This window comes from Didymella exigua (assembly GCF_010094145.1).
Source record: "Didymella exigua CBS 183.55 unplaced genomic scaffold M421scaffold_4, whole genome shotgun sequence".
Taxonomy (NCBI): domain Eukaryota; kingdom Fungi; phylum Ascomycota; class Dothideomycetes; order Pleosporales; family Didymellaceae; genus Didymella; species Didymella exigua.
Genome location: NW_022984778.1, coordinates 645,880 through 669,591, shown reverse-complemented (window position 1 = coordinate 669,591; position 23,712 = coordinate 645,880). Strand labels below are relative to the sequence as shown.

The 23,712-nt window shown below is 52.7% G+C and overlaps 9 protein-coding genes across 9 annotated transcripts; 7 read left to right on the top strand and 2 right to left on the bottom strand.

Moving 5' to 3' along the window:
* Positions 1-233: 233 nt before the first annotated feature.
* M421DRAFT_416978 (uncharacterized protein) lies at positions 234-1,039 on the top strand. Its single transcript, XM_033591279.1, has 2 exons — positions 234-354; positions 409-1,039. Exons 1-2 carry the CDS (start codon positions 285-287, stop codon positions 693-695), a joined length of 357 nt encoding a protein of 118 aa, XP_033452505.1. The 5' UTR covers positions 234-284; the 3' UTR covers positions 696-1,039.
* Positions 1,040-1,162: 123 nt separating this feature from the next.
* Positions 1,163-2,586, top strand: M421DRAFT_416977 (uncharacterized protein). The gene is made up of 3 exons (XM_033591278.1): positions 1,163-1,675; positions 1,726-2,101; positions 2,154-2,586. The coding sequence occupies exons 1-3, from the start codon at positions 1,220-1,222 to the stop codon at positions 2,435-2,437; spliced, it is 1,116 nt and encodes a 371-aa protein (XP_033452504.1). The 5' UTR covers positions 1,163-1,219; the 3' UTR covers positions 2,438-2,586.
* A 782-nt stretch (positions 2,587-3,368) lies between these two features.
* On the top strand, positions 3,369-4,567 carry M421DRAFT_416976 (uncharacterized protein). Its single transcript, XM_033591277.1, has 2 exons — positions 3,369-3,599; positions 3,672-4,567. The coding sequence occupies exon 2, from the start codon at positions 3,682-3,684 to the stop codon at positions 4,354-4,356; it is 675 nt and encodes a 224-aa protein (XP_033452503.1). The 5' UTR covers positions 3,369-3,599; positions 3,672-3,681; the 3' UTR covers positions 4,357-4,567.
* A 1,877-nt stretch (positions 4,568-6,444) lies between these two features.
* M421DRAFT_54768 (uncharacterized protein) lies at positions 6,445-8,634 on the top strand (the record flags this gene model as incomplete). Its single annotated transcript, XM_033595258.1, has 2 exons — positions 6,445-6,728; positions 6,915-8,634. 2 exons carry the CDS (start codon positions 6,445-6,447, stop codon positions 8,632-8,634), a joined length of 2,004 nt encoding a protein of 667 aa, XP_033452502.1.
* Positions 8,635-10,468: 1,834 nt separating this feature from the next.
* On the top strand, positions 10,469-11,832 carry M421DRAFT_54351 (uncharacterized protein; the record flags this gene model as incomplete). Its single annotated transcript, XM_033595214.1, has 4 exons — positions 10,469-10,545; positions 10,596-10,821; positions 10,871-11,230; positions 11,281-11,832. The coding sequence occupies 4 exons, from the start codon at positions 10,469-10,471 to the stop codon at positions 11,830-11,832; spliced, it is 1,215 nt and encodes a 404-aa protein (XP_033452501.1).
* A 330-nt stretch (positions 11,833-12,162) lies between these two features.
* M421DRAFT_416972 (uncharacterized protein) lies at positions 12,163-15,110 on the top strand. The gene has a single exon (XM_033591276.1). The coding sequence runs from the start codon at positions 12,179-12,181 to the stop codon at positions 14,762-14,764; it is 2,586 nt and encodes an 861-aa protein (XP_033452500.1). The 5' UTR covers positions 12,163-12,178; the 3' UTR covers positions 14,765-15,110.
* M421DRAFT_287600 (uncharacterized protein) lies at positions 14,695-16,495 on the bottom strand. The gene is made up of 2 exons (XM_033588995.1): positions 15,976-16,495; positions 14,695-15,918 (listed from the first exon to the last, which is right to left on the bottom strand). The coding sequence occupies exons 1-2, from the start codon at positions 16,381-16,383 to the stop codon at positions 14,962-14,964; spliced, it is 1,365 nt and encodes a 454-aa protein (XP_033452499.1). The 5' UTR covers positions 16,384-16,495; the 3' UTR covers positions 14,695-14,961.
* Positions 16,496-18,085: 1,590 nt separating this feature from the next.
* M421DRAFT_98414 (alpha/beta-hydrolase) lies at positions 18,086-19,404 on the top strand (the record flags this gene model as incomplete). Its single annotated transcript, XM_033598609.1, has 2 exons — positions 18,086-18,166; positions 18,220-19,404. 2 exons carry the CDS (start codon positions 18,086-18,088, stop codon positions 19,402-19,404), a joined length of 1,266 nt encoding a protein of 421 aa, XP_033452498.1.
* A 931-nt stretch (positions 19,405-20,335) lies between these two features.
* Positions 20,336-22,760, bottom strand: M421DRAFT_416969 (general substrate transporter). Its single transcript, XM_033591275.1, has 7 exons — positions 22,736-22,760; positions 22,118-22,617; positions 21,941-22,066; positions 21,503-21,884; positions 21,144-21,455; positions 20,689-21,096; positions 20,336-20,630 (listed from the first exon to the last, which is right to left on the bottom strand). Exons 2-7 carry the CDS (start codon positions 22,285-22,287, stop codon positions 20,433-20,435), a joined length of 1,596 nt encoding a protein of 531 aa, XP_033452497.1. The 5' UTR covers positions 22,288-22,617; positions 22,736-22,760; the 3' UTR covers positions 20,336-20,432.
* Positions 22,761-23,712: the final 952 nt, after the last annotated feature.

Sequence of the window (23,712 nt, the reverse complement as noted above, 5' to 3'; positions counted from 1 at the left end):
GATTCTCTCAAACAAAGCTCGCCAGATCAGAATCGTCACGCCCAGATTGCATTGGACTGCACCGCGTATAGTTCGGGCTTTTATGCTAGTCAGCATAAAGACAGCATGTTTTTGTTTGAGCCCTGTCAAAGCCTCGGGCCCATCTGTTGCCGCAAGCCCCACCTACCCGGGCAAGCACTAGAGCGGCCTAGCGGGTGACTGGGGTCTTCCTATCGATAATTATTTTCGCTGCAGCCCTGCAGACCATGAAGCTGGAGCCAATATCACCACCAAACAATATCAACATGTCTGATGCAGTAGCGGCAGAAGCGCCTGCCGCGCCGGTGACGGTTGTCAAGGGAATGAAGAAGAATGGTTTGGCATATCATGTGTGGTGTCGAGGAATTAGGAAGCTAACAGCATCTTCAGGCAAGCAGTGGCACGACAACAAGAGCGCCTTCCGACCCCGCGCAAACCAGACATCGTGGGATAAGCGAACAGCCGAGAGGAAAGCGATGGCTGCAGTCAAGGCTAAGGAGAAGGAGCTGAAGGACGAAAAGGCAGCAGCAAAGCAGGCGCAAACCGACCGAATCCGCGAGAAGCGTGCCGTGAAGGAGGAGAGGGAGCGCTTCGCCAAGATGGAAGAGAAGATGCACAAGAAGCGCGTAGAGCGCCTGAAGAGGAGGGAGAAGCGCAATGCTATGCTCAAGTCGTGAGCAAATGCAAGGGTCACGACGAGCAGGGGAGCAGCGCGCCTCCCTCTGCGATTCGGATGGAAATGCCTCACGAAGGCACACGGCAGCAATACCACCACTAGCAATGCGCAAAGGCACACACAACTGGAGACATCCAGGTTCCAGGCCACGGTAGTCGAGAGCGGGCGCAACATGCATGCATATTGAACGGCGTTTTGGGTAGTCTTGGGAACATTCACATTTGGCACATGCGCGCTGGGTCATCGTAGGACAGCATTATGCAGTATTCTTGAATGGCACAGCTACAAGAATTAAGATAAACCTCAAGACAAACATCAAAACAAAAATCAAGACGACAACAGTGCATATTTTTTATTGCGCACGTGTTCAAGAGTGAAGCGTATTCGATGCTGATTTGTACGACGCTTGGTGCTTACTGCTCGGATGTAGCGCCGATCGTTCAGGGTCCCAGTGCAGTGACGCGCCGCGGCTCCTCTACCCAGCAGCGTTCGAGCTCCACCAGCCCTCACCATCAACATGAGGACATGGACAACCTCTACCTGCATTCAGGCTACTCGCGGCCTCTGCGTCCCAACATCTACGACCGCGAGTCTCGGCCGTCTATTCGTGTGAGCTCCGACCCAGACTCCAGCAGCAGGAGACCGCACTTGCACAAACACAAGTCGTCGCATCGTCACCACCATCACCACGACGAGCACCACCGGCACAGCTCCACACGCCACCATGCGAAAGAGGTTGTGCAGTTGGCTCTGCAGCCGCCAACCAGCTTTGGAGACCTCTTGAAGCAGGCTCGAGGTAGCAAAGATCCTTCCCCGAGCCATAGTCGCAGCCACAGTCGACGGGGAAGCCCAAGGAGAGGCGAGACCGGCGGGCAGCAGACGGCCAGCAAGGATGTAGGGCTCACCATACCACCGCCGCGACCGCTGCGGCCAGAGGACATAGAGCGCGAGTCCAGGAGGGTGGAGGCCAGGGAGCGGTACGTTCGCAGCAAATCATTTACGGCTACGCATGCTAAGAAGACTCGAGGGACCTTCGAACTGCCTTGCAGACTCTTTCCGACCAATCCCTCAGGACCTCCCGTCGCCTCGATGACACGTACTACTCGATCCTTGAGAAAGTCTCGACACTACGCCAAACGATCGGCACAATGCAAGAGCTGTCAGGTCTGACAAAGGAACTGCATATCAATTTCGAGGCGGACTCAAAGCATCTGCTCGACGATGTCAGGAGCCAGTTCGAGAATTCGGACAACTTTGACGCGCAGCAGAAGCAGGTAGCTGTGCTGGAGGAGCGAGTCAGAGCAGGCAAAGAGAAGGCCGATGCGCTCACAGCGAGACTGGCAGAGGCGAAGAAGAGAGTCGACGAGAGAGCAAGGAGCGAGGCTGAATGGGAGGCCAGCACTAATCGTACGTCTCAGCACATTCACATTCGCATTATGCACTCTGACTATATCCGCAGGCTGGTGGCAGTGGTTCGGTGGTATAGTCGCCTCTATTGTTTCGCTCATCGTCATCCTAGTAGTCCTTCACCATCTTAAGCCCACACACGTCGACATGAACCCCAAGCCTATGCTGGATCCCGCTGTCGCGGCCAAGATCCGCGAAGCACCGATACCTAGGATGGCAAAGGATAATATACTGGAGCTCGCAACTTCAGTGTCGACAGTGAGTCTGCAGAGGCCATCTGCTCAGTCAAGTGCAGGCTTGGACGATCGGCTGTTGCGTAGGTTTGATGAGCTGTAGCTCGGCTTGTAAGATAGCTGCCGGCGTCGTATATACCCATAGATCATGTTACTTATCTCCATTGTTGTGAAGCTACTCGATACTATGTTACCTGTCGATCGATCTGTCACTTGTCATGCGGGCAGAGGTGCCGCTACGGAGAATATGGTCAATGGTCTGTATAGGTACGCCCAACACGCAGTTCGCGTCAAACTGCGTCAAGAAACGGTCACATGGAAGTGAAGCGTCCAATAGCAAATGCTTCGGCCGCCTGGAAGCTCCAGAATGGTTTGCCCTGCGTAAGGCTACATATCTCGTCCGCCAAAAAGCTGACCGGAATGATTCTTACAATTCGTTTCTGGAGCTCTTCATCTCACCGGTGACCCTAAGGGAGGTACTGACGCCACAATCTGCTTGTCGGTGAGCGCCGAAGACAGCTTGTTTGTGGTGTTGATATGTTGATATGTGGGGTAGATAGCCGGCGAGGCGCGAACGTCATCAGCGCTGGTGACGGCAGAGCCGTCCCACAGCCAATGGGAGTAGCCTTGAAGGCTAGTTATTTGATATGTAATTCTACGTGGGTACTGTACCTGAAGGCTGGGTTCTAACGAACGTAGGGATGCCGGGCTGTCAACGGCTTCTAACGGCTGTACCTTTGTTTGCTTCTTGCGGATAGAGAAGGGTAGGGCGTCTATGCTGATGGCCATCGCCGGTGGATTATAAGGTTCAATGATCGTCCACTCAGACCTCGGGCACGTCGCAGATAACCTCAATGGCGTAGAATCTGGCGTGACTCAAACGCAGACGCTGAGGGCAGTGGTGATCGGCCCTTGATTACACACCCATTAGCGAATAGGGCGAGACCCGACTGGTAACGTGCGCTGGCACTCGCTCCCTCTCAGGGTCCGGTCACAAGTTCTAGTGCGTATTGTCGTGGCCTCGTACCCCTCCTTTTGGCGGGCATAAAGTCGTTCGTAGGTTCGTGGTCAGAACTGAATCACCTCTTCCTCGCGCGAAACCATCTCTCTTGAATCGATTGCGTTGTTAGCCTCTTGTTGTACCACTAGCGCTGTATCCACTGTACCGGCCACCCAGCCTCATTATTAGCTTCATACACGTACCTTAGTAAGACGTTGGTGGCTTTCCAGAACTTCTCTCCCATCCAACGACACTTCACACTCAAGTACGCTAGCTCCTTGGTTGTTACTCCGCTCAGCCGCCCGTTAGTGAAGCATGACACTGACTATGCTGATAGTTCAGTCACAATGGATCAGAGCTACGAGAGTCTCATGTCCATGAGTGAGCACCGCCCCATGCTAGTGTCGCCGTATCTGTCAACCCAGATCAATGAGACAGTTTGTAGCTGTCGCTGCGGATGTGGCTGTAACTGCGCTGGACACGGGAACGATGGTGATTACGACCAACGGAGTGAGAGCCAGAGTGATACAGCAGTCGGGTCGAGTGCCTCTGAGAATGGCGAACAATTTTCCACTGGCCAACATGTGCATGAGGACGACTCTCATGGTGATCGCTTCGACCACTTGGATGAAAATATCCTGTCCCCACGTGCCGTATCACAGCATGGACTTGTATGGCTGCTGGAACAGATTGGCGAGCCAGCAGTGAGATGGCAGCGAACGGCTCTGGGTGCACCACTAGGTCGCCATCTCGAGGATCCCGTGGACAGCTTATTCAACGAGGCGCCCAAGACTGATAGTCGTAGCAATGCAGTGTTTGAACATGGACACTTGCAAAGGCAGTCTCCGGTTCCCGGCATTGATGCACTGTTTGTCTCAGATGGCACCGAGGACATCGAACTTGTCTACTACTTTGACGTCAGACCCCTCCGACTGAGTGCGGAGTTCGAGCACGCACGGGGAGGAGCCAACGAGCATTTGCTCATCCCAGATGAGAACTCCTTATTAACTTCGAAGCATTGATACATCCAGCAGTCTTTGAGCTTTGCTTTCCACAGTCGCTTAGTGGTCATGATCTTCGTCCCATTTTGGCGTTCAAGGATGTACTGAACAACTTATACACTTTGTTGGACGCGGTTGGCGGATGGGTTATTATTTGTACTGTGCGACATGTGAGCTTAGAATGATGAATATGATTTCTTTACAGTATCACATGCCTTCCCTGCGTATACGGGACAAGACCTACTGTTAGCGGAACGGTATGCAGGCTGAATAGACTGCTATCTCTGTTTTCACATGTGGTCCTGTAGCTCTAAAGCTCTATAAGCGGAGGTGGTGGGAACGGCCGGAAACCACACGCGCACTGCTGCATCTTGAGCATGGTCGCGTGAGCCGAGAGTCTACGAGTCTGTGGGGTGCCGGGAGCTTGTGATAATGTGAAGTGTTGCAGGTGATGTCCACGGGTGAAGGTGGTGTTGTTGTTCACTCAGTATGTGCAAGCCTCCCGCGGGAGGAAGCAGCCCGCGGGTGCACGCGTGGAGCGCCCCCAGTCCACACATGGTTGTTGCGGGTTACCATCCGCGCCTCCCTATTTCACCCGCATCGCGATATCGAGAACCTTGCTTTTCAGCAGAGAACTGACACAACCACGCTCCCCGGTGTCGAGGCGCTCCTTAGTGTGGAAGTTGGGCGCTGTGGCTTTATTCTGGGCTTCATCTATGGGGCCACACGCTGGCTCCTGCTGTGAGAAGTTGCGTGTCTTCATGATGGCTGCTTCGTTGTCAATAATGACTGCAAAGGGCTACCAGATAGCGAGGGACACTCAGAAAACTCGTACACCCGAGAGACGGTCGCGGGCCAGAGCTGTGACCGACTGTCCAGCTGCAGATCCCCCAACGAGGTCTTCTCCAACATTTCAAGTGTCCAGAAAATATCGATCAGGAATCATTATTGCCGCGGACCCACAAGACTATTCTCCGCCCCACGAACCATGCGCTACTGATTTCGGTGTGTTGCTGACTGTGACTTTGGATCTTCAGTTGAACATTGAGCCTTCAGACCCTGCGCATGCAGGGCAAATTTTTTACAAATGCACACATGCATCTTCAGCTTTTCCAGCTTTTCCAGCTGCTCTGCATGTACTGAGTGGAGATATTATACGTAGTTATCGCAGTCGCGATGAGCGAGCAAGCATTGATAGTCCAATCTTAGCCGATTGACCTCACTGGGGCCCGCATGAACGAGGCCGCGGATTGTGGTCGAGATCTGATCCCAGCGCCATCCCTTGGCTCAACAAGAACACCGCCAGCTCATATCAGCTCATATACCTACTTAGCGAAACAGCCACAAACTTCCACATCCACATAAGCCACGCTCCCCGTATCCAGCTGTCAAAGTGCTCTCGACCTCCCACGTCCCTGGCATCCTCGACCTGACGTTACTCGCCCTGTGATTCGCTCTTGAGGCTCTCCACGCCTCTCCCCACCTCCGCTACGTCATTCTATCGCTGCATGTCGAAAACATAGCTCGACATCGTTCGATCTCACATGTTTCCGAAATCCAGCTCGTTTAAAGGCCTTCCGCAGTACGGGTTCGAGAAGTCTTTGGCTGTGCGGTTGTCCATTGTTGAGGGCTGGTGAGTTGCGGTTCAATTGGCATGTGAGTATGCGCTGACACCTTCACAGAACCCGTTATCGATCCCCGAACCTCCCATACAGCCTCCTTCGATCGTTGAGCACGCAAATACACTGCATTTGCTCCATCGAAATTGTATAAGGACGGTACCTACTGCAGGGTATATGCAAGTCCGGCTTGAATACTGAATGACAGTGTTGGCCGTTCCGAAAAACACAGTACGCAAGGATTTCGGGTTGCATACACTGTGGAGGAAACAGTTACACGCTCCCGTGAAGACCCGATTTTCGGGCGTCCCCGCATCGAGAGTGCGCATCCGCACGGCAAACCTGCAGCTCTGGCGTGGCACTAGTGTACCCGCGCGACCGACGGCATCGCTGCGATTGGCAACAGCACTCACGTTAGTGAACCCGGGCTTTTGTTTCACGAGGACGTATAAGGATACAATATCACCCAAGAGTCTGGACCGTCTACATCATGGCGTCGGCATGCCCTCCAAGACGTTTCCAGGTGGAGCCTATTGAGACCACCACCTCTAGCTCCAAGGAACGCAAGGAAGAGTTGAAAGAAGAGATCTCGAATCCCACACGAAAATTTGCCCCTGAGCCAATTGAGACGATCACCAAGAGCAACCGCACATTTGCTCCTGAGCCTGTCGAGACCACATCAAAGTCCAACCGAAAGTCCGCGCCTAAGCCCACAGAAACATCGGCAAGGGCCAACCGCAAGTTTGCACCTGAGCCGGTGGAAATCACCACGAAGTCCAACCGCAAGTTCGTACCGCAACCCACTGAGCTCACGCAAAAGACCACTCGCCGGTTTGCCCCTCAGCCGATCGAGACTACGCAGTCTACGAACCGCAAATTCACACCTGAGACCATTGAGACCACGCAGAAAAAGGTTCGGCGCTTCGCTCCTGAACCAGTAGAAACCACTAAGACATCAAGTAAGAGCAGCCGTCGGAAGTTTGCTGAAGAGTGGGATGAAACAACCTCACCTCGTAGATTCAAGCCTGAGCCTCTAGAGATAACAGCACGAGGCAACAAAAGGCAGCCGCCTAGTCCAAGGAAGTTTGCGCCGCAGTTGGTAGAGAGCGCACAGAGAACACGCAAAGCAGGTGATGCCACTCCAGCACTCCTGCCTTCTGATAAGACAGAGGCAACTCCTGAGATTAGCGCTATAAGTGCAAGAAGAGCACGGATTCTGGGAATTTCACCGACACCGCCGAATAACACGCCAACGATCGATCTACCGCGGAACCCTCTTTCTCGAAACCCTCTGTTCCTGGAGATTCAGCGCTCGGAGCTGCCGCCATCAAGAAGAAGGTCCTGGTTCTCGTGCTCTGAACATTCATTTCGAGTTCCAGATCTGGACCCCATTGAGTCTTCCGAATCAGAAGGATCTAATCCTCCGTCACCGATCACTTCCACCTCCAACCATTCTTTCATGTACAAGGAAGCCACTCGAAGAAGGGAAAGCGTCGATGACAGTTCCTCTGGGTATATGCTTGCTCTTGCTGCCAAAGCTGCAGAGAGACAACTGCGCGAGCAAGCGATGGCCGCCTTTCCAAACGACGATTTTCACGAGCCTGTTGATCACTTCATAGATCATGAAACAGACGACGGCGTGACGAACGACAGACGAGGCTCATCTTACAGCGAAGTCAACTGGGATTTGAAGGCTATGCGAGAGTATCAAGACTTGCAGGACTACGAAAAGCGAAAGCTGCAAAGGCAGGCCGCCCAGCCGACTAAGGCTGCGGAGGCGGCGAAACCTGCCTTCAATCCTTTTGGCAATCCAGCTGGTTTCCTGGATGCTGCAACTGCTAAGAAGTTGGCACAAGACAATGAAGTAGAGCCCATGCGCAAGGGCGCGCGTCCTCCCATGTTGGGGAAGAACATCAAATTCCCGAGATGCGCATCCCCCGAGCCAGCACGTTTCGACCCCACGCAAGGCTGCGATGCAGTACGCACAGCCATGTGTTACTTGTCTGAGCAGAGCAAGGCCGCTGAGGATGGGAAGGAGAGCCTGTGGTGCGGCAGAGGCAATGGCAAGCAAACGAGCACAACGCCATCCTTATGGTCTACAGCCAATAGTCGAGCCTCCAGTACCCATGGCTTGTGGGGTGGCATGTGTACCAAGGAGGAAGGAGACAAGTCTCCGAGAGGACCTTCGGGCATCTTGACACCCAGGCACGAGAAGGCAAATCCCATGTCGCCAAATCCATCTCCAGCCATGAGCATGAGCCTGCTGCCACCTACACCACCCGCGTATTCGACCGACTTTGGCAACATTGACGCGAAGCTTGCCATCGAACAGACCATCGAGGAAGAATTTGGGGATGACTTCGTGACGCAGGTTTACAACTATCTGTCGTTGGGCTACCCATCCATGGCTCAACCCTTCGATCCAGAGCTGTCTAAGATTGCTGGTATCCCCATCTCAGAGTTGAGGCAGGACGACCACCTCGCAAAGTCCCGAGGCTATATTCGTCTGGGCAAGGATGGCAATCTTAAAGATGCTGAGATTACAGAAGAGACATGCACACGCTGGCGCGCTCTTCGCACTTACATTCAAGAGTGGGCAAGGCAGCACCCAAAGATGAGCGACCAGTTATCGATTGAAGGTCATGGCGTTTCCGTGAGGAAGGGAAGTTGGGGGCTTTAGAAGATGACATCCTGCATCTTTCTGTTCGTGATCTATATATGCATTTACTGAGCGATTTAGCGTGTCCATAGCGACCTTGGCGTTTTCCAAATTCGATAACCCTTTTGCATTTCTCCGGGGTTCAATGGCGCAATGCTCGATCGTACATTCCCTAGACATCAGGCGTCCTCAAGTGACATGTAATCTGCACATACATGTCACAATAGCATATTCTTACGATCTATCTAAAGTTTGTCGCTGCCGAGAGTGCGATTGTAGCCAACAAACACGGAACGATTACTTCCTTTTGCAGGCTTCCAGCGCTTCGGAGGCTCTTGATTCACAAGAACTGCAGCCAAAACCTGCGTTACGGAAACATGGTCACCTTTAAGGTGCCAATGAAAAGATTCGCTGTGAGGATTGAGTTTGACTTGTAGAGCGTGAGGGAAGGCTCGCCTCGGAGCCGCTCCTACGAGCTAGCCCCCACTACGTCCCATGGCGCTGGGACCCGTGAAGCGGCAAGAAGGTCATGACACGCGAGGCGTCTTGGCGTAGTCTGTTCTTCCTAAGGTATTGTTGACTTTGCTTTTTATTCACCCCACACCAGCACTGGCTGTTCGTGTTGACGACGCCACTCTGATATCCCGCACCCGCAACCGACAACGTTGCTATCGAAATTGTGCGACCATAGTTCACAACAACGGACGTTGCCCCTTTTGTGTACATGTCGATTGGCCTCGCACTCGCATTTCTCAGTATCTCACGGCAGATTTGGAAGCTCGACATGGCCTCATATCTGGACCGCACGGCACGGGGGGGGGGGGGGGGGGGGGGGGGGGGGGGGGGGGGCTCCGCTGCAGCATTGAACGAGCTGCCGAAGCCTTCGCGTTGGTGGCACTCTCCAGGACATCTTGCCGTTGTATTGGGTGTAAACAACCTTGTAAACGGAACCTTGCGGACCAATAGCCCGTCACCATCCCACCCGCGATGATACCTGTACGATGTACCCTGAATACCTTATCTCTCCGTCAGCCACCACCATCATGCCATCCCCCGGAGTCTGTATGCAGATGGGACATTCAAGGCAACGCAGGTACAGTTCGTGACTCTCGACAAGATTTGTTGCTGCCAGGCGACTTCCCTCGTGTCTATACTGTATGTATACTTGGCTAGATTGTACCTCATTATGTTCTTCTCTCTTCAACAACATCCACCATTTGGCCGTAGGCGTGTGGGTGCGGACGAACATCCCGTCGCCCACGGTGCCAATCCTGCGGATCTCATCGCGCGTCCGCAGCGTCTCAGGGTTCTTTTTCACTCCACTAGCTTCGCGGCACGGCTCTAGAGCTCTTCTTGGATCATGTACTGACCATGCTCATTCATCCTAGACTACTTATGATTACCCTCGGTCTTATCCCTCGCACGATGTCGTGCACGGGTGCGTATTGGTGATAAGTGACGAATGAAGCTGTGTTGTCGCCAGAGACGAACACCGGACAGCAATCATTGGGGGGTCGTTGGAGACCCGTTTGGAGGTCTCTCACCCACGGATGGCCAATCCTCTGACTGATATACAGCTCTTTGTACATTTGCCAGCTATCTGATACAGTCGTGGGTTGTAAATTTTACCACTCATTCTTGATCCCTTCTATGAAGACCCTCTGAGCAACTCCACAACTCCGTCCGTCACCTTGGGCCCTCATCATCTAGGGTACGATCGAATCTTCTTATCTTTGAAACCTCCATGATCGGCACTCGACTCTGGCCCATAGCCCTAGGTCTTCCCTTTTGAAGTTGTTCGCCAATACCTCTCTTCCTCGCCAGATCAACAGCAATGGCTGGTCAAGGGTTCGAGATGTCTTTTCATCAGGAACTGAAATCGCAGTCATGGACTATGTATGGGATTGGAATGTTCACAATAGTCGTTCGAACGTAAGTGCCCCAAGATCACAGTCTGTCGCTGAAGTTAACGTGTAACACAGCATTGCACGATGGCGAAGAGTTCGAAGTCCCTCACAATTCGCAATCGATGACTGGTTGATGGCGACGGCCGTGCCACTGTTTTACACAGGATTGGTCGTATGCCTCAACACTATCGCACAAGGCGGTGGGAGCAATCTATTCCCTCCAGGACAGTTGTCGACCTTTACAGAACAGGAAATACAAGAGCGCATTAAAGGATCAAAGATAGTGATTGTCTCCGAACAGGTAGGTCATGGACATCCAGAGTCGACGACCAGGACTAACGATACTACAGTGCATGCTGAATGTGATCTGGTCGCTCAAGGCTTGCATGCTGCTGATGTTCGCCCGCATGACATCGGGGACAAGACACATCAAGTGGATCAAGATTGTTGCCATTTATGTCTTTGTTGGCTGGGTGGCTGTGCAGATTGCTTTCTTCACAGCATGTATGCCATTCAGCGGCTACTGGGCTATCCCAGTCTCGAACCCTCAGTGCACCACACTGCAGCACTTTGCGATCGTCCAGGCGACGTTCAACCTCAGCAGCGATGTTCTGATCATCGCGGTACCTATTCCAATGGTCGTGTCGTTGAATCTACCGATCAGACAGAAGATAGGTCTGGGTGTGCTGTTCAGCATGGGTACATTTGTCGTAAGACTGACCAATAGTGCTCAAGCCGTTTACTAGCTGACCGTATCCAGATCATTGCTGCGATTCTCACGAAAGTCTACAACCTGTCCAACGTTTACGATACCGCATACATGCTCTGGTATACACGGGAAGCCTCAGTAGCTGTATATGTAGCCAATCTGCCTGGTATATGGCCGCTGGCTCGTGAGCACATCCGCTTTCTACGCGATCACACCAACTCGTACATCACCGGACAGTCTCGCATGCCACCCTATGGCTACGGATCCAACTACGGAAACCTATCGAAGCAGCAGCGCAGTCACATACGTGTGACCGTCACGGATGTCGAACCTGATGAGGTGGAGCTCAAGGACTCGTACAACAGGCCGGGCGCACGATCTATTCACTCGTCGCCCAGCCTGACCGGTAAAGATTTTAGGTCCGGTAAGACCAGTCTCGATAGCGATGAGCGGGCTATCAATGACCTCAGCAGCTGGAAGGGAATGAATGTGATGGAGGTACAAGTTGATACGAAGGTGGAGATACGAAGAGGGGGCTGGGCTGGGACAGAATTACAGGGTGTGCAAACGAAAACCCAGATCGAAGGAGGTTGTAGGGCATGACAACCTTGCACTTTCACTATTCACAATACTATAGAGCCGGCATCTTCGGTATTAAAGAATCTTTGCAAATGTCACCGAGCTTCCAGATTATACATCATCGACGCTTCATCATCATGGTGCACCCCTCTCTCAACCCTCATATATGCATTGCCAATGCGCGCACTACTATCAGTAATGATCCGGGAGAGATCGCTGACCGAGCGGACGAACATGTGGAGCTTGCAGTGAAAAAGAATTTCCGCATCAATTTAGTATGGTGCTCACGTGGCAACGCGATGCGGAAGTCGCGTCTTCCTAATGGAGCGGCGACATTCGCAAGCCAGGCAACCATGCTTCTCCAACGACGATGGTACTGAACCTGCGTAGCCCTTCAAAGCATAATTCAATGATCACGCGGTTCATCAAACACCCAACGTCCACAAATTTCCACGGCGAAAACGATCGGTCCCCCAAGAGACGGCGAATCGATGACGTAACCAAGCCGCCGACGACACCGCGCAAGAAACGCAACTTCGAAGATGAAATCGCCAACTCGGACGGCGAAGATGAAGGCGCGGTGATAAATCAGGAGCCCTCGGACACAAAGACAGATCTAGAGAGCGCCCTGCCGCCCATTGAGACCGGTCAAGAAGCAATCGAGACATATGAGGCGTTCAAAGCGTCCCAAGAAGAGAAGCCAGAGGGGGCTGAAGAGCGATTGAAAGATCGGGCATGGATCCGAGGGAAGAGTTCTCTTTACGTCGATGCGTTCAACTTGGCGCTCGACACAGTGTTGGAAGAAGAAAGCCACCTCTTTGACGAGGCAGAGACGGAAGTGTTCAGGGTATGGAGGAACCTGAATTACGAAGCACAGTACCTTTACGTGCGACTCTTCCTGCGCAAGACATCTGCGTGGCATCGAATAAGAAATCTCGGCTACCACAGCGACCTCTCAGATATGGACACAGCGGTCGAGGCTCTACAGCGCACGTTCGATCTACCAACATCGTCTGCGGAGGTCGAGATATACCCTGGCGAGCAGGAAGCACCTGTTGACGCCGCACTTGCAAAAACCTTTGCATTCGCCGATCGATCAGAGGACGAGATCACAACACTGGACGAAGCATCCTCTCTGCTGCGCTTGGACGAGCTGAAGGCTCTTGCGAAAGATGCAAAAGTCCACGGCAAGAACAAAAGAGAGCTATTGACAGCACTGCAAAGGACAAGCAAAAAACAAGCTGGTCTCGGACATGTCGGACTGAGGCGATCGGACACAGACAGTTCAAGGCAATCTAGAACATCGATACAGTCATCTGTTTCAGGTACAGCAACTCCAGCGCCCCAGGAACCTGAAGAAGGCAACTGGTCTGACCTATCAGACAGTGCCAATCGAGATGCGCACTTCACTCGAAAGATCATGAGCGAGACAGGTTCGTGTATACGACTATCAGCGCCAACAAGGAAGCTGTTTGAGCGTGTTCATCTTGTCTTCTATCGATCGACAGAATGGACCGAGAAATCGTTGATTACGATCATACTTGCGAAGATAGCGCGTCGCAACTTTCCAGAGTATATTGTTTCCCGGTCCGCAAACATCTTCGCTTCCCGATCCCTGCTTCTGGAGTACGAAGCATCGATACGAACACAGTTTCGAATAGACAACATCCTGGAGTTCAATGGAAGACCAACTAAAAGAGACTACCAGGAGATCGTGGATGTGTTTGAAGAGGTTTACTCTCGATGGCAAATTCTTGTAGAAGAAGAGCAGCGCAAGGAGGATAGTGTCTACCACAGCGGCGAGGGGTCCTACCTTCGTCGTCTATCTCCAGCCTGGGTCTATACCCGCATCATACACAAGGCAATGTATGTTCTCGCCCGTCGCAAAGAATATCAACTCGAGTACGATGTTACCTCTGCGCTACTTGGGCAGCGCCTCTTCCATCACTCTCGCCGAGGAGCTTGGTACCAACGCAAAGCACTTATCGAAGAACATTACATGGCCACCCTCTCAGCCACCCAAAATTGGAGCGAAGAACAGCAGAAGAAGCACTGGAAACGCATCGCCCTACGAACCTGCGAAGTCGGTCTACAAGACAATCTCGTCCACATCATCCACCACTACGACCTCCAAAAGCGCGTCACCAAACTCGAGAAATTCCTCAATATCGCCAAGCGCCTCCAGCATGATTTCACGCACGTACGTCTCACTAAGCCGATCGAAGTCACCGTCAACGGAACCCAAATCCTACGCCCACTGCCCCTAAATCGTCGCAACAGCTCCCCCGGCCCGCACCGTCGTAGCGGTAAAACGATCTGGCTCGACTCCCGCGAAGGCGGCGAATGTAGCGTTGAAGCCATGTGTCTATCGCACTACCGCAACCAGGAATGGAAAGGTTTTCATAGCGAAGGTGGCATCCTACGCACGCTGTTCGCGTATCTCTTCTACGATGTACTGTTTACGTATGTCCCGAATGTGTTTCAGACGCAGTATCAGACGTGCCCGCTGGATCTACATACTGACGCGTTCTACCCGAGTCGTATCTCGGAGATCAATGCCAGGCTGAACGCGATCTCGAATGGCGGCGCGGAAAGCATTATCAGAAGAGTATACGCTGAGCACCACGAGAAGAGGACGTGTGTCGTGGGTCTGGACTGGAGGTATGACGTCAATGACTTGTATGAGATAGTGCGATGTTTCGATGGCGAGGCGTTGGCGACGGTTTGCAAGGTCATGGCGCAGGAGTATGGACAGCGCGGTGGTGGCGTACCAGATTTGTTTCTTTGGAAGCTTGCGAGTGGGGAGGGAGAGAAGGGCAAGGTCAAGTTTGTTGAGGTCAAGAGCGAGAACGATCGCTTGAGTGATACGCAGAGGCTGTGGTTACACGTGCTCAGTGGTGCGGGAGTGAAGGTTGAGCTTTGTGCTGCCGTGGCTGAAGAGGTTATACAAAAGTGAGAAAAAGAACAGTAGGACCTGCGCAGTTTGTTGGGCTATTACAACAGCATCTCAGAGCACTGTGTGTTGGCATGCTAAGATCCAACGTAGTTCTGAACAGCAAGCTGGAATATGGACAGTACCGTTCATTCAACCACTACTTGGTTTTAGCGATAACAAGATAATAGAATAGCAAGACCTCAATCAGTGTACATATTTCATATCGCGTGTCCCGGGCGGGTCCCACGACCAGGGCCATTCCTTCCTGACAAGTCCGTACTCACCCAAGCTCTCGTGCTCTCTCCGTGCTGACGGCCGTCATAGATCACAGCGCCGGTCTTATGATCATCACACCAGCTTGTTAGACTACCATCATCGCCTGAACGATCGCTTACTTGCGAAACGTGAACACCGCTGCGTCTGTTACCCTGCCATTCCATCTCAATGTCCTCCTTCACGATGATGCGACGTTCCTCCTCTTCGCTGTCTCCATCTTCCCCATTTACAGGACGTACCCGCAAGGCGTGGTCATTTTTCGACAGTCGCGAGCCGAAGCCAGTGGCTGACTTCTGCCCTATCGTTTTGCTAGCGCTGTTGGATGCATAATGCTTCGAGTACATGGAGCGCGGGAGGAGATAGGAAAGAGTAGGAGCACAAGCCGCGATGAGGCTGACTACTAGCTCGAGCATGATCATGGCAAGTAGAGTCGTGTAATTCCACAGCGGATCCTTCTCCAACGTATACTGCGAGACAAGGGTCATTACTGAGGCGATGCAAGCAATCAGACCGATGGACAGCAGGCCGAAGATGCGAGCCTTCTTCTTCCAGCTCAGCTGAACCTTCCATAGTACAATCACCGGGATGGCGAGAGCGGTGAAGTCCAGAGCGAGGTTCAGGCGAAGGATGCTGTTCATGGAATTGACGGACAGACATTTCGGTACCTTGCCCGACTCGGCGATTCGAAGCAAGTCGAAACTCGCGTACTGAGGGTTGCACTTAAAGACGTTCAGAAACAGCGCTGCGAAGGTGTAGGCTGCACATATGACGAAAAATGCCCAGTTAACATTCTTCCAAAACCTTGTTGTAAGGGTTGTGAGTCGAATGTTGAATAATGCAATGCTCATCTTGAGAAGTCCCACATAGACGTAGAACACAGTCGCGGCTGACGGTGCGAGCTACACTTCAACGTTAGTTCTGCGTGACGGCGGATCATCAGGGTCGTCCTCGCTCACATATTTGTAATGGCGATACTCTTGATAAGTGATGTCGTAGAAGTGCTTTCCGGCCCCGCCGTACTGGACCATAGCGATCTGAAGCGCTGGGTACGCCATGGAGAGGAGATACGCTGGAATGATGAGCCAGTCATCGGCACCGAAACGGACCCCATGGACGAATAATCGAATGCCCAGCCTTAGGAAGGTGACAACCGTGAGAATAACCATACACACTGAGAGCGCGGCTATGATACCTGGGCCTTTTGTCTCGAAGTGGTAATTCTCCGTCGGACGGAGAGGTGGAATTGTGACTCCATCTTTGGGATCTTTAATATTAGGGGCCAGGCCGGCAAGGAGCAATATTCCTGCAACGATCCGTTCGTCGAGTTCGTTGGCCGGCGGTGTGTTGAAATAAGCAGACACCATCGTGCTATGATTATGCTGGCTCGTCCTTACGACACCTTACGGAGAGATAACACATGGGTGTAGGGCAATTCCGAGATAGATCGACAGAACAAAATTCCAGCCAGAGGTTCTGAACTCGAGTGTTCTTAAGGACTCGCTCATTCCATTGCCCTGTTTGAAGTATGCAGGCACATCCCATCCGTATGGGATGGGCAGGCCTGTATTGCATACGAGCAGCGAGCGTGAATGGCGCGATATCTCAACACTCCGTGTGGGATTCAGAGTCGAAGAGACGATCGCTTCCTACTCTGTCAACAGGAGACCGTTGTCATGACCTTCGAGGTATCCCAGACGCGCGGAAGGTGGCTCCACCGGAGTTCTGCAGCTTGGGTACTGCTGGCACGCAGGTACCTGTCCGTGCCCATGTTGCAGCATTCGCCGTGCCGTGCCATGTTGCAGAATCTTTTCTCTACGGGACCAATCGGGCCCGCAGACACGGCAGACGAGTGTGGGCCGTTGACTCTGAGGGGATATCGAGATGCACTAGAGACCGGATGTTTGGGAAGGCAGCAAGGAGCGGCTCCACCAGGCCGCTTATGGTAACTAGTTCCCTTTGCCCTACACATGTGAGGAAAGGCCTCACCCGCAGCGTTCGTCAAATGCCCCCTTCTTTGACACTACTGGCCTTACACCTCTGCGCAAGGACAAATTTTAGATATTCTAAAGCCGCAATCTATGGACCCTGATTCCCACTAACGTTGCAGTAGAAACGCAATGCTTTGTAATTTTAGTGTATCATGCCAAGCCCCTGTTCACCACAGGCGCCTTCCTAATACACCGGAGGCGCGCCGGGCGGATGTCTTCGCTGGGCCAGGCATGCAAGATCGTGGCCCAACATGCGGAGTCCGTGTGCTACACCTGGGACGAACAATCTCGGTAATGTAGAAATTGACAATAACCGGATGGACAAGGATGGGCTATTGAGATACGCACTACGATATGATTCGTAGAGAGACCTGTCTGACCCACTTTTCTACTCGCGTCGACTCTCGCCTCCAGAAGACTACCTACCGATTGGGGAGACAGCGCCCTTGTCCATCCGGTTATTGCCAATTCCTACGGTAGGCAGTCGCAGTCTTGCAAGGCCCGTAAGCGTGTGAGCGAAAGTTCAGGGGAAACCTCATCACCCGGGGCCGCAGCTCTCAATTGACTGCATCAATCGCAGAGTTCCGCGTTCCATCTTATCTGCTCGCTTCTTAAACTCTTCGCAATACATATTCCAGAGCTACGAGTTGGCCCCTGCCCTGCTCCGTGGCGGTGGTTGTGCCCAGCATCAACCCGCAGTCCGAGTCATGTTGTACGCTTTCCAATGTCCGCTCCTCTCAGGAGCCTACGAAAGCGAGCGAAGGGTTTCCAAGGAATCACAGAACTAATTTTGGACCAATCCCACCTCTCACCTGAATGACTGGAGCCAACGGCGCAGCACGTTGGAATGGGAACGCGTCTTCCAAGATGGAAGCGGATACAGGCTGCCGACCCAGCCGCGTAAATCCCTTCCAGAACCATGTATAGGAAGATGTGCAGATGATGCCAGAAGGGACAAGTATCAAGCCCCAAGCTTTTCCTCCCATTCTTTTAACAGCCATTCTATCAGTAGACCACTTCACTTCGTTGTTGCTACTGGTTGTCCATTCGTTTTAGTCATCCTCGTCTTCGCTCTACTATGTACTCGCCTACCATTGTTTCGAGCCTGCTGTTAGGAGCATTGCCCTTCCTGACTTCAGCACAAGATAACATCAACGTCGCAAGGCTCACTGCTAGTAAGGGTGACCCCCCTCCCCCCCGCGCGCGTTGAAGTCTGGTCCACCACAATCTAACCCACCAACAGGCGACTGCACTGGTGTCAAAGGCATTAGCCCAAAATGTAGCAGCCAAGAGTCTGCGTATCAACGAGACTTCTTCTACATCGGTGGTGGCTATGTCGATTCCGGCATCCCAGGCCAGCAGATGTGGAGCGACCAACTCTATGTCGAGAAGCTGACGCCCGCCAAGAAAGTCAACAAGCCTTACCCCATGGTTTTCGTCTCCGCGGGTATCAACACAGGCGCAGAATGGCTGAATACGCCAGACAATCGCAAAGGGTGGGCTTCCTACTACCTTGACCAAGGCTACCAGGTCTACATTGTCGATATTGCTGCCAACGGCCGAAGTGGCCAGCAGCTTCTTGCCAAGTACCCTCTGCGCATTGGATCCACCGACATTATCAATGAGCAGGGCTTCACAGCTCCGGAAGACTTCGACCAGTACCCACAGGCAAACGCACATACACAATGGCCTGGCAACGGATCTCGTGGAGATCTCGTTTTTGACGCCTTCACTGCCGCCAACGTTCCCATCTCTTCATCTAACGTGAACGTGGAGAGCACTATGCGCACATCTGGATGCCAGCTTCTCAGTATGATTGGCCAGTCATACACAGTCTGCCATTCTGCCGGTTGCACTTACACAGCCATCTGGTCAGACGCATGCCCTGATCTGCTGCGTGCCAACATCAACATTGAGCCTGGCAACCTCCCATTCACTTCTCTGATCGGAAACACCACCGTTGCTGGAGTCGGTCGTACCGCTGCTCGGCCTTGTGGTCTCACATACACACCGCTGCAATTCGATCCGCCTGTAACGAACTGCTCGGCCATTACCACCGCTGAGGTTGGAACGGACGACCCGGCCAAGCGCTCCTGCATTCTCCAGAGTGGCACCATCCACAAGCTCACCCAGCTCAGCAAAGTGCCTTACATCATGATCACGGGCGAGGCCAGCCCGCATATCACGTACGACCACTGCTTCGTCGAGTACTTCAAGCAGATGAACCTCACCAACTACCAGTGGATCAAGCTTGCCAACATTGGTATCAAGGGCAATGCCCACTTCATGTTCCTGGAGAAGAACAACCAGGTCATCGCCGCGGCGATCAACTACGGTCTTGGGAAAATGAACGGAAGCCCAGCTGCTCCAGGTCATCCAAGTCTTCCTGTCCTTTGAATGAGAGACGTAGCTTTCGATGGCTGTCAATGACGAATCTAATTGTATATATATAGTTTGGAGCCCGACTGCATAATAGATGCCGCACTCCCTAATCGAACGTCGCAAAAATGTCTCCGTTTCAGGCTCCCTATTGCAGATCGAGGGCCCTTCCTAAAATGCGCAACTTACGTCCATCGTCCCTGCAGCAATCACCGTGCTTGGATCCGTCTAATGCCTCAACAAGTAACAGTTCCTTCGGTTCGTAGAGTGGGCCGTATTCATCGCCCCTCAGCCGAGCGGATCCGTTTAGGCGCTCGGTACCGACAGGTTTGGCGTGTCAAGGTGATGTGGAGGTCAAGAGGCGACAGCGAGCATCAAGACTTCCCACGGAAACCCCAGCGTGGCTCGAGTTTGTAGGTAATGGAAAGGTGAAGAATAACGAACGAACACGCGCCGCTTGGTTCCGTTTCGCGTCCAGGGAATTCTCTTTTTATCTCATGCAACGTGCTTGCCATCTTGTAGCCCCGCCTGCCTCGCCGATCCCGGCTCCTTAGCAGCATCAACGCCCCTACCTCACCCCAGAAATGGGCTCGCCCAGTCCGACTCAGTGATACAAAATAATTTCTCAAGTACTGCGTAGAGCTTGTGAAAACACGCAATTTAGCTGAGTACGTCCACTAGAGCTTCCAAGGTTGAGCCTAGATGGCGGGGGCGTTAACCTCGAGGACAGGTCAAACACCATAGTTGAAGTACAGAAGGACATAGCACGAGCACTGCGTTCAACGGTATTTGAGACGCTGCTGCAAAGCTGGACCTACCGCCGGCCATGGATAGTGGATAGTCAGGATACCTGGTGCATCCGTTGGCCTTCTCAGCCGCCCAGTGAACACACACTCGGATCTTGCGCAAGCATCACGCTCATGATCGATACGACGACCAAGATGTATCAGTGCGTTCCAACTACCGTAACGACTGTTTATAGTTTGGGCCCTCACATCCATTACCACAGTCTCCCCAAAGACCTCTGACAGAGCAGATTATGACGCTCAGACGCGCTTCTCAGCAACCTGAGGAGTTTTCTCGTCAAGAACGTCACGCTCCTCAATCTCCCTCTCCACCTCCTTCATGTTGATGTGCGCAACCGCCGAGTCACCATCGAAGATTTTGCCAATCTCCTCAAGAGTTGGACCGCGGGTCTCAGGGTACACGAAATACACCCAGACAAGCTCGACGCAGATCCAGCACTATCAGGACAATTAGCGTTGATCTTAAGATCAAATATGCGCGAAGAAAGGTACTTACAGTGTAGAAGAGCGCCAAGTTCCAGTGGCTGGGCAGACGCTTCCATGCAACCGGGTTGGTCTGACCACCAATTGCAAGAATAGCCTGAACAGTGATGTTCATGATCATGAGACCCTTGCCACGGAGGCGGTAAGGCAGAATCTCGAGAGCGTAGGCGACGAGTAGACCGGACCAGGCAAGCGAGTAGAAGATACCAAACATCCAGATAAAGGGAATTTGTGCGTAGCCGGCGCCTTCGTTACTCTCGCCCGACTTCTCGTATATAGCGCATGTGATAGTCCAGCAGATGAAGTTGAGGACCATACCGCTGGTTGCGATCAAGAAGAGCTTTCGGCGTCCGACCTTGTCGATTAGGGTGGCAGCGTAGAGGGAGACACCGAGTTGTAGAATACGTTCACCACCAGTGAGCTAACGCATGTCAGCAGTGATCCCATCAAACGGTACTCGACACTTACACCCATCTTCTGACTCTGACTCGTGATACCAGCACCTTCGTACACAAGGTTGATGTAGTTGGAGAACAGGGCATTGCCGCTGTACTGGGAAATGATACCGAGAGAGATCAGGATAGCCAGTCTCCAGCGGTTGCCGCGGGTCTTGAGGAAATCTATATAGCTGGAATTCTGCGAGGCATCAACTTCCATTCTGATGGTCTCCTTCATCTCCTGGTACTCGAATTGTACGGTTGGGTCGTTTTGGTTGCCTTCGGCGTGGTAGAAAGACAGCATGCTCAGAGCATCCTCGTAGCGCTCCTTGGAAATAAGCCACTGCGGGACGGTTAGGAGTGCATAAAAGAGGGGATGGACATACGTACTCGAGGTGATTCCGGAACCCACCAGATGAGCGACAACTGAATAGCAGAAGGCAGACCCTGAAGAAGGGTAATGGACCTCCAAGACCATTCGTTGTCAGCTTGCGAGGTGCCCCAAGCGATCCAGGCAACGAAGACGGCTCCCAAGTTCCACAGGCAGTTATAGACGGCGGTGAACTTGGCGCGGTGTTGCGGGTGACAGATTTCAGTGAGGAGGATCGGCGAGCACATCTGCGCGAAGCTATTGCCGAAACCGAGAACAAGACGACCAGCCATGTAAATCTGCCAGTTAGTGGCGAAGGTTGAGACGATAGCACCAGCAATCATAATGACACAGCCAATGGCGATGGGAATCTTGCGGCCCCACCATTCAGCGGCAAAAGGTCTGATAGAACGTGGTCAGTGACAATGTACCGCAACTGCAGGTGCCAAATCTCTTACACGATGAAGAAACTGGCAATAGAACCAATGTTGTACGCATTGTTCATGATACCCAGGCGGTTGTCGTCGGGCTTATCGAAGTACGCCGTCCATCGGTCCATCTGCTGCGAGGAGTTCATCATCATACTGGTCACAGAATCAACAATGTCCCATTGTCTGACAATTTTTGAGACTCACCCATCGTAACCGGTTGTGGCCGAAGCAACGCAGAGAACGCATGACCAGAAGTACAGCTTGCGCATGTTCGGTCGCTTTTTCCATTCGACCTTCTCGAATTGAGGAGCACCCTCACGAGCCGCAACCGCGTTTTGGTTGGGCGCTTTGGCGCCGATAGCGAACGAAGGCATGACGGCTTGGTCTTACTCCACAGTGCTGATATTTGTAGGAGTCAGTGATACCACCAGGGTGTGTTGACTTGGATCAAGAGGAGCCGCGACCATCAAGTAGTATTTATGCTCAGAGTAATTCATCCGGGACGGTAGCGCGAGAATGATGGCTGAAATTTACAGGCGCGTTGTCGTGGACGGCCCGCCATGTGAGGTTATCAGGGATGGTCGTGAGGAGTGTCAGACCAAGCCCGGATTTCACCAATGAATTCGAACCAAGACATACCAAGACTGTCCTCCCAAGCCACCCGCTGGCACCAGGCCCGACAACCCCGGGCCAAGGACAAATATCTTATTGGTTGTCAGCGTTGCAACCGTCGCAACTGGGTACGGCTTTGACCATATCAACGGTCTGTGTTCCGCAAATTGCGGCCGCATACTGAAAGCTGGGGAAACAGGGGAGCTGTACCGACAGCGTGAGCACGCAAGGCCACGAGATCAGAGGGCCAGACCTGAATCAGATCATAACTACTGGTCCAGGACTATTGGTGGGGAATTTATCCATGTCTGGTGCAACAAAACAGGCGGGTCTGATCAGGTCGTCAGTGCTGTTGTGCTTCCCGAACATGATATTGTGCTTACCATTGGCCCTGTACCGCGTCTATTCTTCACAAGCCCTAGGGCATTCTGCGAGGTAAATGCCATTTCAGACATTCTCTGATGCCGGTAGAGAGGTTGAGTACGCCTCGCAAATCTATCTACGACTGACCTATGTCCGCGGTGTTGTCTGTTGCATACTATTAACGCATGTGGCTCTGTCGATCCTTTCCAGACGAGCTTAGTAGATAATACCTGAGAGAAAAGTTGTAGGCTGTATCTGTCGATGTAAGTACAAGCGCTATTCTCGTCAGGAGCAACCTTAGTCCAGCAGACGTTCCCTCGGCGCAAGCCGACGTTGTCCGCGTTGCTGTGCCTCTACATAGCCTCAAAGGCCATGCATTTGCAACAAGGCCACCGGTACCCCTCAATCACAAGAGCCATGAGCCACGCCGACACGTGAGGGATGTGGTGTGAAGTACACAGTAGTCAGTCGCGCACATCGCTAAAGCGCGTCGCTTAGTGATGAGGCGAAGATTCCCGTTTAACCGGTCATCGTGGCCAGGCTTCCGCTGCAGCATCAACAAGGCCGCAGCGGGATCGCCAGATTCCCGCTCCGATTGGCGTGGCGTCCGTGTTGCGCTTGATTTTGATCTTGGCATGGTTAAATTCAAGGTCGAGGTGTTGGACCAGATTCTTGGCCATCTCTTATCATCATGTTGTGGCGGACGCCTGGTAAGAGGGGATGGGATTTGAGGCTGAGCGTGTTGTGGAAGATGGCGGGCCTGTCTTTCACATATGATGCCCTTGAAGTAGAAACACTAGGTATTGGATGGTTCGTGCCTTCGG

Bases quoted from the DNA above. Each gene is read 5' to 3' on its own strand.
- M421DRAFT_416978 (XM_033591279.1), top strand. From the start codon at position 285: ATGTCTGATGCAGTAGCGGCAGAAGCGCCTGCCGCGCCGGTGACGGTT. The intron at 355-408 runs GTTTGGCATATC...CAGCATCTTCAG, and splicing joins CAAGGGAATGAAGAAGAATG to GCAAGCAGTGGCACGACAAC.
- M421DRAFT_416977 (XM_033591278.1), top strand. From the start codon at position 1,220: ATGGACAACCTCTACCTGCATTCAGGCTACTCGCGGCCTCTGCGTCCC. The intron at 1,676-1,725 runs GTTCGCAGCAAA...GACTCGAGGGAC, and splicing joins TGGAGGCCAGGGAGCGGTAC to CTTCGAACTGCCTTGCAGAC. The intron at 2,102-2,153 runs GTACGTCTCAGC...CTATATCCGCAG, and splicing joins ATGGGAGGCCAGCACTAATC to GCTGGTGGCAGTGGTTCGGT.
- M421DRAFT_416976 (XM_033591277.1), top strand. From the start codon at position 3,682: ATGGATCAGAGCTACGAGAGTCTCATGTCCATGAGTGAGCACCGCCCC.
- M421DRAFT_416972 (XM_033591276.1), top strand. From the start codon at position 12,179: ATGGTACTGAACCTGCGTAGCCCTTCAAAGCATAATTCAATGATCACG.
- M421DRAFT_287600 (XM_033588995.1), bottom strand. From the start codon at position 16,383: ATGGTGTCTGCTTATTTCAACACACCGCCGGCCAACGAACTCGACGAA. The intron at 15,919-15,975 runs GTGAGCGAGGAC...GTTGAAGTGTAG, and splicing joins AGTATCGCCATTACAAATAT to CTCGCACCGTCAGCCGCGAC.
- M421DRAFT_416969 (XM_033591275.1), bottom strand. From the start codon at position 22,287: ATGCCTTCGTTCGCTATCGGCGCCAAAGCGCCCAACCAAAACGCGGTT. The intron at 21,885-21,940 runs GTAAGAGATTTG...ACGTTCTATCAG, and splicing joins ATTGCCAGTTTCTTCATCGT to ACCTTTTGCCGCTGAATGGT. The intron at 21,456-21,502 runs GTACGTATGTCC...ACCGTCCCGCAG, and splicing joins GGGTTCCGGAATCACCTCGA to TGGCTTATTTCCAAGGAGCG.